Here is a 13244-nt window from a genome sequence, read left to right on the forward strand (position 1 = left end):
GTTGTTGGGGTTTTTTTGGTTCTTTTTGCTTGTTTGTTTGTTTGTTTCCATTTCAGAGCCTAAATATCCTGCTGTAAAGGATGGTGAGAAGTTCAGGGCGAAGCAATGGAAACTGATTCAATCAGAGGATAAATGCTTTGTTTCACGTTAGGACCAGTCATTTGGCTGGTATGTAGGTTGCCATGAAACAAACCTTATCAGCATCCAGTTAACGGTATCCACATCTGCATACTAATCACTTTGTGGCTGATAGAGCAACAATGATTTAGATATGTTGCATACAAATTGTACCTGAGCGGCACTTCTGAGTAATCTGTTCCATGACTATCAAAGGTTAATTTTTTTCCCCTAAACCTTTTTGTTTCTGCGCTTAACACTGTTACCAACGTTGAAAGTAGGAAGCGAAAAGATCAGTAATGTAAGGTCACAAAAGCAAATTTTTCTTCATTTTAATCTAGAGTGTTTTAAGTCGCATTGAATGTAACAGAAAAGGCGAATAGGCTGTATCACAGAATAGAAACATTGTTTTCAATTGACCTGTGTATGTTTGTAGTGCCTATCTGTGTCAAACTCCAAAGGAATTTTCTAAGTGGGAATAAAGCACAAAACCAATACCATAGCTCTTAGCAGGAAATGTCAGAACTGTGCACGCACAGGACTTCGTGTCTGTGTGTTCTGAAATGTGTTTTTAGGTTTTAGAAGGGCTTTAAGTTTCAATTCAAAGCTGTGGGGCTTTGGGATTTTTGGTTTGTTTGTGTTTTTTTTTTCCAAAACAGAAGACAAAACCACTGTCATCAAAATATCCTGCAGCAAACACATGGGCCATGAAAAAGGAGTTAAAGGCCACTCAGGCTTTCTGCCTGTGGAGTTGCTGGGTCAAGCAGGGGATAGCTCAAGCAATTTAGGAACAGCAGCTCTGGTCCTTGTAACTACTGTTAAAGTATTGAAACATTCTTTTAAAAGGCATTGATCATATTACTTTTAATTTAATTTTGAGTTAAATTTAATGCATCATTAATATAATCTAAATTCAGTTGTTAAACCGTTATACTACTTGGTGGATGAAGCAGGTTAGAGTGAGTCACATTTTTATAGCTCTAACTGTGGTTGCACTTACATTAGCCCCAAAACATCTTACACAGATATATATCTTGTTTATCTTCCTTTTAGTTGAATAGGCTATGTAAGATCATACACACGAGCATAATACATCCACAACACAGATTGTACTGCTTTAGCTATTCTCATGAGAACCAGCAAAGCTTTTGTACCCGTGTAAGTCCATTTTTGGGTATTCCGTAGAAACTTTGCTCTGCTTTGACCAAATTTTTTTTTTTATCTATTCTAATAAAAATAATGGTTTTTAATCTTCATTTTCTCCTGTATTCTGAAGGGCAAGAGATCACACAAGAAGAGACAGAATGGTGGCTGAAAATAGGCTTTGAAGCTGTATTGAAAGAAGTAACTTCCTTCCTTTTATCTGTTTCTCAGCCTTCCTCAGAGCCATAGCAAGGCGTATGTATACTTCTGGAGGCAGGCAAAGCTAATACAGGATGCAACCCACTGTATTAAACCAGCTCTTTCCATAACTCAGAGGGACTTGCTCATCAATGGCAGATGATATCATGTATGCGGACGTGGCAATGCTACCCAGGGAAAGACCACCCGTTCCTTCTCGGACATCAGTTCCAGGTAAAACAGCTAGTCAGCTCTTGGATGTACACTGTTTTCTCTCATGTGCGTGCTCTCTCTCTCTCTCTCTCTTTCATTTTGAAAATTGTCACTGCATAATAATGGAAGAATGCTATAAAATGCTGCATGCAGAAGTCACAGAAAGGGTGAGAAGTTGCAAATGGTGGAAGAGATCCTCATGAGATACAAATCAGCAAAGCTACTCTTAAGGCAGTGTTGCTATGGAGTAGTGCCTCAGTTCTGGCCCCTTGTTTTAAGTAACAATGGGAAACAAAAATTGTTCATTTTTGAATAATGAGCATAATCTTTTTTTTTTAATATATGAACAATACAATCAAAAACCTTTTAGAATATGCTCCATCAAATTGCTACCTTGTCCAAAAATCAGATCAATGTATTTTGTGATGTCTTCATGGAAAAGGAGTAGTAAACTAACTAGTAAATCAGAAAACTAGTGGCAGTTGAAAGTGCAGTCACTGTCACTCAAGGAAGACCTGAATGACTCCTAAACCCCTCCTGCTCTTCCTCTTCGGTTATCCAGTAGTGATTTTCCCAGAACCACATTATCAGTCTGGGATCACTTCATATGTTTGTAACAAAAGACAAAGGTTTAAGTCAATATTCATGGTAAGGAGATTATTTAAACCATATTTTTTTAAGAAATAAAATTTCCGCTACTTGGAAAAACTGTAACTCATTCATGAAAACGTTTTGTCAAAATTCTGGATCACAGCTAATATGAATGACAACTTCTCACTATGAGCAAATAGGAAATGCTTGTGGTCAGAGTAAGATGATATTTTCATGCTTTCAAGGTTCATTAGTAATTAATGTATTTAATTACTTAAGGAAATGCATTGTGTAATGATCATTTTTAGAAGATGTTATTCTACTTACAATGTAGATTAATAGTGATGATGGTGCTCTGAATGCATTTACTTAAATGACAGAAAAAAACTATTTTTTAAAAATATTTTTACAAAACCTTTATCTAAAAAGTAAAAATGAGTTCACTTTATTATATATCTAGCAGAAAATACTACCTTACACTGTATGTTCATGCATCCATGGATGTTGTTTGTACTACTGCAACCTGTACAGCACAAAACAGAGGGTTCGCCTAGAATTTTACCCCGTTTCTAAGGTGATATAATTTATTTGCAAAGGGAGACAGGCATCAAATCTTGATTTGAAGACATCCAAAAATGTCCCTTGATCATGCTATCTAAAGGAAAAGTTTGAATTTGAATAGGCCAGGCTTTAATTTCCCGTGAAAGTTCTCATTAACGTCTAGATGGTTCTTGTTAAACCTTTGTCGAATAAATTTTAGCACTCAGTATTTTCTCACATGAAGTTACTGGCCACAGTAATCAAGTATTTTCTCATGTATTTTTGCCTTTAAATCTTTCACTCTAACTTTCTGAAGAACTCTAATTACTTTTGTGGGTGTTTTTCTGTTCATTCTCCAGTGTTTCTGTCTCCTTTAAAAAATATGGGCACCAGAGATGCACCCAGTATTACTACAAGTCGCAGTTATACAGAGACAAAAATCTCTTAAATAATCTTTCCTTTGCTGTTTGTAACTCCCAGTATCACCTTCCCCCAGCCTTATATCTGGTTATACTCAAACACATTTTGTTTGACTGGGCTTGAACTTACAGGGCTGTCATTATGGCTGTCTTTATTTATTTTTATTAACCTTTCTATTATTTTCATATTTTATTAGCAATTATTTTTCTACTTACTTTGACACAAACAGAAAAAGCACTAAACAGTATTAAACAATATTGGACCTCATATCAGTTGATGTCATCTCCGTGATGACAATTATTTCTCTGCCTTCATCATTAACATATACTAACATAGGTTTTATTGCTACTAACATAGACAAGAACTTGAGCCATATTATCATGCTTTAAAAATTCAAATAAACAATTTCAGTTGCTTGTTCCTTCCTTGAAGTTTTAACGCTTTGACCAAAATTCACACATACTCATCTAGCTGGTGAGTGTTCTTTTATTCCAAGAGGCTCTTCAAAAACAAAAGACTCACTTTCACCACAGGAAGAATGGGAGAAAACATGTTTTGTTTTTCTACAGAATTATTTCTGTAATTTTTAAAAACTTCATAGGAAATTTGGGAATAGTCCTGAAAGGTGACAGGCATGTTGAGCAATGTTCACAAAACAGACTTAAGCTCAGTGTAGGTATAGCAATGATTAGTGTTAAGGTTCTCCACTGTATAGTGGACCCTCGCTGAGATGCCCTGCATTTCTTTACAGCTAATGGAGGAGAGTCTGGGATCCTAGCATGGTGAGCTAGGAACTGCCAAAAGTAGCTAATAGGATAGAGCAACGATGCAAGGTGCTGCTCAGTCATCCATTTCTGGGAGTTAGAGCCTTCCCTGCAAGCTAGAAGGAGCTGTCTCCTACGTGGACTGGGATCCAGGCTGCTTCGGACAGGACAGCTTCCGCATAACAAACATGCTTACAGCATGTCCCACTCGTTATCACACCCTGCATGAAGAGGTTTCGATGCTTCCTCCAATTTGGAGCAGGAATTCGAAGCTGATTCTCAAAGTGAGGGTCTCAGCTCCAAGGTGACGGGACTCTGTGGCAAGCGTCACAAGCTCTCCCTTTGGCACTATCCCGACTCGGTGACACATTGAAGTGTCCACTGGAGGATGGCTGGTACCCACATCCCTCCCTTTGCCAGATTTCATGCCGATCTTGGTCTTGGCCAGGGATGTCTGACTATCTTGCAGAAAAAGAAGCAGCTTTGAGATGGGCATAAGGGAAAGCACTGCATGGTTAAAACTCTCACCATGGAGGAGGGAGAGCTGGGTTTAATCACCACTGCAAATTCGGCAGATGAATGCACCGAGTGGCAGATTCCCAGACTTTAGGCAAGACTTCAAATCACTGGGCTATGGGAAAGTGGAACATGCTTACCTCCTCCTGGCTGCATTTAGTGCAAGTTTCAGACCATTAGATGCAATTTACTGGAGTAGATACTAAAAAACGCATGGGTGGGGAGCCCTGCTAAAGTATAGCTGCTGGCAAGATTTGGTGTACATGAAAGGTAAACACGCGTGGAGCTGAACTCCTGCCAAGGTTCTGTAGTAGTAGTTGAGTAGGTGTTTTAGACATGTAAAATTTGGATTTGAGAGTGAAAGTCCCTTTACAGATCCAGTGCCCACCTCTTTTTTTTAGCTTTTCTTTATGTGTGAGAATGGGATTTGGTTTCGTCAAATTATGCAGAGTTTCTTGGAGTTCTCCCAAATACTGTTCTTATCTCAAAGTCTATTCAATGTATTTTATGAGGATACACGAAAAGATATAAAAATCACTGGTGGCACAGTTGGAATGAATGTAAAAGTTTGCAGCCTAATGATAAGGAAAGCTCAGTCATTGAAAACTACTGGGATAAACTTGATAGACTGGACAAACTGTATTAAATAATGTTTAACACAATGTAGCAATAAAAAATGTCTACAGCTGTAAGTTTGGGAGGCTGCACCCAGAAAAGTGATTGAAAGGGATTTGTTGTGATCCTGTTCCAATGGGAAAGTCAATGCCAGGTTACACAACCAGTTGGACTTCAGCTGTCAGTGAGGTGCTCTGAATTACGAAGATGAGGTGATTCTTGGATGCTCTAGCAGGGCATGTTGAGGAGGGGTTAGTAGGTGGTACTGTCTGTGCACATGCTTTGGTGGACTAGCAGGTGCTATTGCAGTGCATGTGCTTCAAAACAGATGTTCAAAAGTGGAGAAGTGTTCCAAAAATACAAGCAAGGATAAATACAGCCTGGAAATCCGTTTTCTAATGAAAGACTGAGACAGTTTTCGCTTCCTAGCTTACACAGAGTCGCCTGATTATGGCTCATAAATGATTACATACAAGACCTTTCCTCCAGCAGAAAAACAAACCAAGAGCTCAACGCCATCATCAAACTAGCCTACAAGTAGTTGTAGGCTGCTACTAGTTGACCCCTTAGCTTCTTGTTCCCCTCCTTAGCCTCCTCGGTCCCTCCAGGTCCTGACCATCTTTATTATCCACCCTCTGCTGGACCCTCTCCAGCTTCCCCCAATCCCCCCTGAACGGGGTGGCCCACATCTGGACACAGCGTTCCAGGTGTGGCCGCAGCAGCAGCAAGTGGAGCAGCACAGAAACTTCCCCTGCTCTGCAGGCCAGGGGTCTCCTGACGCAGCCCCGCTGGTGACTTGTACGAGCTGTGATGATGAGGGTGCACCGTGGGCTCACATTCAACATGGTGTCCAGCTGATCGCAAGAGCCCGATGGCTGTAAAGCCTGACTCTTTGGAGTGAATGACCTGCCAGAAGCACTCCCTATCCGCACATTCAGAAAGCAGAAGCTTCCAGTAAAGAGAGATGTCTTTCTGCACTTGACAATTTGCATACAGAAACGAAGTGAAATTTCAGTTTTAGTAAGTGACAGAGATCTCCACCTAGTACTAGGGCTCCTTGTTGCTAAACTAGGTAAGGGTGTGTAAGCATCCTGCAAAATTAAGGTTACATGGTATTTTAAAACCACTTGCTGACTTCTGAGGACTTCACATTCAAATGATCATGTGCCAATACACGCTGTAATAGAAGCAATCCTTTTTTTTAAATAATTCAGTTTGTGTGGATAATAATTTTTTTCATACAGTCTGAGAGATATTCTTTAAAGGAATGGATCTTTATTTGAGAGCGAAAATATTTAGTAACAGTAGCAGATTTTCTAAAGTATGTATCTTAGAAGAAGTGTCTCCATTTATAAGGCTAGTGCATTTAAAAGTTTGAAAGTCCTGACTGTTCTTCTTTGAAAAATATTTACATTCTAAGAAGAAAATCTTTTATGAGCATCTATTACTCATAAAAGAAAAACTTTTATGAGTAACTGAAAACAGTCACTTATCTATACAGTTAAATATAATTTACAAATTTTTTGTAGTTCATTGAACTAATAAATTATAATAAAACAAACAGCAAAGTGTATTAGGTTGGATTTTTTTAAAGCATAGAACATCTTACCTGTATGAATAAACCTTATTTGCCAATCAGGTCCTCAGTAGTTTTCTTACCGTAAAACCTCTCCACACTTCAAGCAATTCTCATACCAAATTCTACCTCATTTTAGCCTAATAAGACTCTCTTCTTCTGCCAAGTTTTTCCCTGATCAGTGAGTTTTTATACAACACAAATGGCTTACTTCTTTTTAAAAGCCCCAGTGATCACAAACTAAGGCTGTAGCACAGAAGCTTATTCTTGATTAAGATTGATAAAATCTCACCATTTGTGGAAAGAAGATCAGTCTATCAAAGGTCCAAATATCTTCCATAAAACTAGCCAGTAGCTCTACAAAATACCGAGCTCAAACAAAATTGAAAATGTGTTCAGAAAGGATCCATGTGCATCTAACTCACATCATGCTATTTTAATGTTTTTTGTTTTGTTTTGTTTTGGCAATGTGCATCTGGAAAGAGATGTCTTCAACCATCAGGTCCATTCCTCTGCTATTACAGGCCTCACGTGATATCCTGGCATAAACATTCACAAGTCAGGAGTGCCCCCAAGAATCACCTTGCTGCAGAAGCATTTCTCTGAGAGGCAGTTTTCCCTTTGGGGTCTCCCTGCTCCACGAAGCTGTCACGGCTCTGATGCCCCTTAAGCCCCTATGATACCTCCTGAGATGGCTTAGCAACAAGTGGGTTGTTTGCCATGGATAGTACCCAGGTCTTACCCATCCTTCAGTCTGTCTGTCTGCCTCCTGGCCCAGCCACACAGGACCCAAGTAGTTCAAGCAAAGATTATGGAGGAGGCTTTTAGTTACTTCCTGACAGCAGCAGGAAATAAGTCATCATCCTGCCTGTTGTTTCTTAAAAAAAAAAAAAAGCTGAACTAGCAGCTGTGGAAACACATGCCCCTTTTTATACAGACTTAGTCTTCTATGTAATTCTTTATTGTTTCTCCACTTAATGGCTTACACAACCACAAATGTCAGCATTTCCCTACTCCTTACAGGAAACATGATCACATACGCTGAGCTGCGCGTGAATCCGAAACCCAAAGGGAGCAGCAGATCAGAGACTTCCGCTTCTGGTAGTGTGCTATTTTGTTTGGTTGTTGGTTACTAATTATAGATTTAGTCTTTCCTATTACCCGACAGTAGAACCTGTTGTCAAGAGTCTTTACGCACAATGTCTCAATAAAGAACTGATTTATCATTTCGTATGTTTTTTTCACTGGGTTCTCAGATTACACACTTTCCTCGTAAAAATAATACTTTCCTTGTAAAAATAATATTGAAAGAGATTTTAAAAATAATTTTTAAAAACACCTTTGTGTCCCACATTGAAAATTTAGCAAAGGAAAGTAAAATTCCACACTTTTTTAGGAACCCTCCTGTAAGTGCCTCTGCAGGAACGGTCACAGGGACACATTTGGCTTTGGAAGTAGCGTAATACCCAGCTCTCCATGTGCAGCTGGTGCACGGATGATCGCCACCCTCTCTGTACTGAAGGACGTGTGCCAGACAAGGTCAGGCCCACAGAACTCTGTGAGCTGAAAGGGAACGTTAGAAAGTACATCTCAGGCAGCCGGAGAACGGGACAGTTGCTCATCTCATGCAGGCAAGGTCAGGAAAACAGCAGTTATGAAAGCGCAACTCTGTGGCTTGTGGAAATGGCACCTTGACCCCAAATTTCCTCGGGTCCTGCCTCTTCCTGAGTGTTTCACTCTCATGAGCTGATGAATGCCAAACAGCTGGAGAGATGCTTGGACAGATATACGTCACTGTGCTATGGTGTCAGTATGGGATTTTTTGCCTTTTCTATGCATTCAGGTAAGTTAGCTTTCAGCCACGATAGGCTCGTTAACACAGGAGAGTGTGACCAGAGAGGAGGAACATACCACAGACCATCCCTGATACTTTCCCTGAATTGCTCTGCAGGGTCTTGCAGGGTGTGGGTGGGTAGGTGGGAGGAGGCAATGCTTGAAAAAGTTAACTCAAAGGAGAAAGAGAATTCTTAATGGAATGATCGATTGAAAATCACTTGCTCTATCTGACAAAACGATCTTTCGATTTCACTTTCATGTATGCAAAATGGATGCAAATTTTTAATAAGTAAAATGTCCCCGCATACTTCAAAGAGCAGACTGATTTTAGGCAGACGATTTCTCTGTTGTTTTCACGTAAGAAACTGGCATGCATAAAGGTAGTGTTAATTTTAATAGTGCAAATACCTTAAGCTGCTCTTCCTCCTGCCTCCCTCCAGGCTGCCGACACGGGCGCTCAGCCTGGTTCTATGTGGCGCTGGTCCTGGGAGTCCTTGTGCTCGTCCTGCTGGGTGTCATAGCCGTGCTAGCCAAGCAATGTGAGTAGATCCTACCATCCGCTTCATCTCTTTGTTGCAGACATAGTTAAACCTCACAAGCAGTGATGCAAAAAGAAAAATTCCCTTAGTGTCGCATTAAAGGTGTGAAGTTATACACAAATACAGGAAAATAAATGTAGCGTTCCAAAGGGAACATTTGCTACCTGTCATTTAACATATAGCGCAGATGAAGGGGAGTTGCTGCAGTCTACCTTGTCATCAGTGATGCTGAAAGGCTGTAGAAGCAGATTTAAATCATTATAACAATCAAAACATTTGGCCTTCCTGACTTACAGGTTAAAAGTTGCATCCATGATGCTACTTTGAGACCATTTCACTTAATTTCTTTGTAGGTTTGAACAAATAAAATAAAAATCAGACTTCAGATCATTTCATTTAATCAGACTCCCCTGGTACTAGTAATAGCATAATCCACAGCATGCTCCAGTTATACAAGAACTGTTCCAGAGAAGACATTAATTTCCTGAGAGAAAACAGTCTTGAAAAACTTCAGAAAAAACATGTACCTCCCAACCCTCCCTAAAATCTCACCAAAATATTGTGTATTCTTTATATATCCAACTATCAAAAACGACAAACTTATTTTCTCTTCCTGTACTGTTCATATTATTCAGCAGCTACACCCTTTGCCAGACAGTTATACTCACCGAGTATAACTCATAGCTGAGTGTGTATACCCCCCTCAACGCATACACACGCACACATATCCTCACATTCACAGTGTAGCAGTGGACACAAAGACTACATTTCCGTGACCTGTTGTCAGGACATAATCTCTTTGTTTTGTTGTTGTTCAAGTTTTGAAGGGCAGAGCAGGAAACTCGGAAAGTTCGTCCCAGTATGGTCTAAATAGCACTGGTGATCACATTCCTTCAGAGAAAACTGTCTCGGCAGTGCTCCTGAAATGGCTCATGGAGGAACTGTGTGAAGACGGACAAGGTGAGGGAAGTTAGTCCTTCCACAGCATAGAGGACGTGTTGTGTGCACACTTCTGTTGTCTCTGTTCCCATTTCCATGACACCTGCAATTTATGGGAAATCACTGGTACTACCCAGGGAGCATGGTGTTCCTGCATAGAAGTGATGCCAGGATCTAAACTAACATTTTAATGACAATAGTTTTGCTCCTCTTTCGGCATAAATAGTTTCCGGTACTTTCTTTGCATTTCTTTCTGCCAGGAGCTGCTGTCAGAAATGCCATATATCGTACATCCTCCCCTTGTCCTGGAGAACACTTTCCAGAAAATAATTGTTTACAAAGAGTGGGAGGGAATTTAGATTTCCTAGCCTTTTGCAAGGACCAGGCAGGGGAAGACCTTCCTGGTCTTTTTATTGTGGATCTCTTGTTTGTCGGCAAACATTAATGCTTTTCTAAGGATTGATTGTAATGATGTTACTTTGAAACATTAGAGGAAGCCAAGACAGAAAATGTAGGGGATGTTCCTCCCAGATGCTCTGAGTGAAATGGGAAGTAGACTTGGGAACAGCAGTGTTCCCCTTATTTAACAGAGTTCCTTCTCCAGCTCCATGGATGTAGTTTGAACGTCATTTAAGTAGCTGTGCTTTCCGGTCACATCGTGTGTCAAATCCACACACTCCACATCACGTCACATCGCACGGTGTCTCCTCACAAGGGCTGCATGTGGGAGGAGGAAAAGTGTCTTTGCAGCCCTCTAGGTCCTCCCGGTGCTCTCCACCGGGCAGGTGCACAGGCAGGTAGAGAGCCCGATGATGTGCAGTGGGAGTGCAGAAGTGCATAGCACCACGGCAAGGGAGTGGGAAGCTGAGGAGGGGAGTGGCACTGGAGACTTCAAACCTCTCTCCACACCCAGCGAACACATGCTTGGGAGTGGGGACTGGCCACCTTTGGACCAGCCAGCCAGGCACATGAACATAAAATGCTACAAGGCAACTGGAACAAGTCATGGTACGAGCTAATGGTTCCCTCTCTCCGCCCACAGGAACAACATGCGAGCTGTGTCCTCCAGGGTGGCAACTACACAGGGGGAGATGTTACTACTTCTCTGAGGAGGCTGTAAGCTGGGATGACAGCCAGAATAACTGTCTGGCCAGGAAATCCCAGCTTCTTGTCATTGAAGATGAAATTGAGATGGTGAGTCTTGCAGCAGCCCTAAAATTGTCTGACAGGCATCTGCCTTAGCCAAACATTTCACCAAGTGAACATGGCCCAGATGTCAGGTGTACATGCAGGCAAGCAAGAGCCCCACCAAGTGCAGAGCGTCTGACTCTACAGACAGGAGCTTGTTTTGCAGAGGGTCAACAGAGTAGAGCTGAAGAGGAGAAGCACAAGAGATGCAAGTGTGGAAGCCAGAGCAGTTTTGACTGGGAGGAGGAAATGCTGGGGACTTCCCACCCATTTCCATTACTTGGCTCTGGGAGGAGAGGTTTGATTCAACCACTAAACGGAAATTCAAACAGCCAAACCTCTTTCTCATTTTCCTTTGGGAAAATGAATAGCAAGGTATCGCTGAATGGCTTTTCTGAGCAACTTATTGTTCCCCGAGGGACAGGTCTTTTACCTTAAAGACCAGGCTTTGCAACCTGGCTCATTAGGGTGCGGAGCATCAGTGAGGGTTTTTCTGACAGCTGACAGGAAGCCAATCAGCCTGAGTGCCAGCCGGAGTCAAAACTCTGTGGCTGATCACATGCATACGGGCAGTTGTAATGGGCTGCTTTGCCACGGCTGGATCCCTGCCCTTGCTCCCCACGTGAGGGATTACCTGAAAAGCTGTGCGTGAGACGGGGCAGTGACCTGAGCACAGCAGAAAAGCTCTGCTGTTGGGTAACGTGCTTCTACCTGTTCCACAGGAATTCATAGACAATATAGAGAAAGATACCAAATATATCTGGATTGGATTGAAGATTCAAGACATGAAGAAACAACAGAGTTCAGTTGAAGATCCCAAAGGAGAAGAAAACAGGTGATGATTTGTGGGGGGAGAGGATCTTCGGCAAAAGCTAAGGTGTAGTACTGTGCGTGTAAATACAACTCTGAATCCAAGCTAATTTCCCAAAGCACAGATCTAGTCCTGCAGCCTCAGGCACCTATTCAGGGACTATTTCATGGCCAATTCCAGGTTAACTGGTTCCTGCTGGACACCTTTGGAAACAGATTTGTTTTCTGCCTTCAAGACCAACCACAGTCACAGTCCATGTATGTATTAATGCAGAAGGACATTAAAACACAATTGTCCCACTGAAATCACTGTCAACAAACTCTCTGCGTACAGACCATGTATACCATCTCTGTTGAATGAGACGCCTGTCACATAGCGTGGGTGCTGGGATCCGTGCAGCTGAGGGGTTCTTCCCCTCCCTTTCACCATTACAGTTCAGCATCGTGGCTGCATGTGCAGGTTTTCTCATGCTTCTTACACTGATGTTCATGAGCATCAACCCCTCAGCAGCTAGCAGTCTCTGCTGTGGGTGCCCGCCTGGAATATGCGTGGCTGCTGAGGAGCTGTGCTTCAGTTGGTTACCAAATGGGCATCACCCAAACCCCTCACTCAAGATATTATCAATATTTTTATCCAGTACTGAATTTAAAGCTGAAAACTCATTGCATTCCTTTTTTTCTCTTACCAGGATAGCTATAAATAGAATAGGTACTGACAAGAACTGTGCTGTTTACAGAAGAAAAAACATGATCCAAGCAGATAACTGCCAGACTTTAAAGAAGTGGATCTGTAAGAAGAATGCAACTTTGTTGGTGGTCTGAGCCAAATTGTCAGGCAACAGGCAGAGCTTTTTGTCAGAAGACCCATTTTACTGATAAAACAACATTTGATGTAAATAATTTTATGAGACTTGCACAGAAATTTGCATTTTGCTGTTCTGTGCTCCGTAAGACTTTTTCTGATGCAAACAGGGAATTCAGAAGTTGCCAGGTGTCAGTGTGAAGGTCACGCAACAGGACTGCAAGTCAGCACGTGTGGATGTGGGGGTGCTGAGCCTCCCCACGGATAGACATTGGCAGCAGCTGTCTCCAGGAAAGGGCAGGGGAGAAGAGGTACTCACGTGAGGATGAGCACTGTGCACATGAACTGCATGCTATGCAGGAAAGATGCCATCTGTGGGGGCTGAGGAGTGTGTTGGAGCCCACTGCTGTTGTACATATCCCTGAGGCAGCTGCTGT

At 41.8% G+C, this 13244-nt stretch overlaps 1 protein-coding gene across 1 annotated transcript; it reads left to right on the plus strand.

Moving 5' to 3' along the window:
* Positions 1–8505: 8505 nt before the first annotated feature.
* LOC103917242 (killer cell lectin-like receptor subfamily F member 1) lies at positions 8506–12827 on the plus strand. Its single transcript, XM_009324356.1, has 6 exons — positions 8506–8536; positions 8970–9068; positions 9888–10028; positions 11050–11201; positions 11918–12030; positions 12695–12827. The coding sequence occupies exons 1-6, from the start codon at positions 8506–8508 to the stop codon at positions 12825–12827; spliced, it is 669 nt and encodes a 222-aa protein (XP_009322631.1).
* The last annotated feature ends 417 nt before the right edge of the window (positions 12828–13244 follow it).

This window comes from Pygoscelis adeliae, unplaced genomic scaffold (genome assembly GCF_000699105.1).
Source record: "Pygoscelis adeliae isolate BGI_AS28 unplaced genomic scaffold, ASM69910v1 Scaffold65, whole genome shotgun sequence".
In the NCBI taxonomy this organism is placed as follows: domain Eukaryota; kingdom Metazoa; phylum Chordata; class Aves; order Sphenisciformes; family Spheniscidae; genus Pygoscelis; species Pygoscelis adeliae.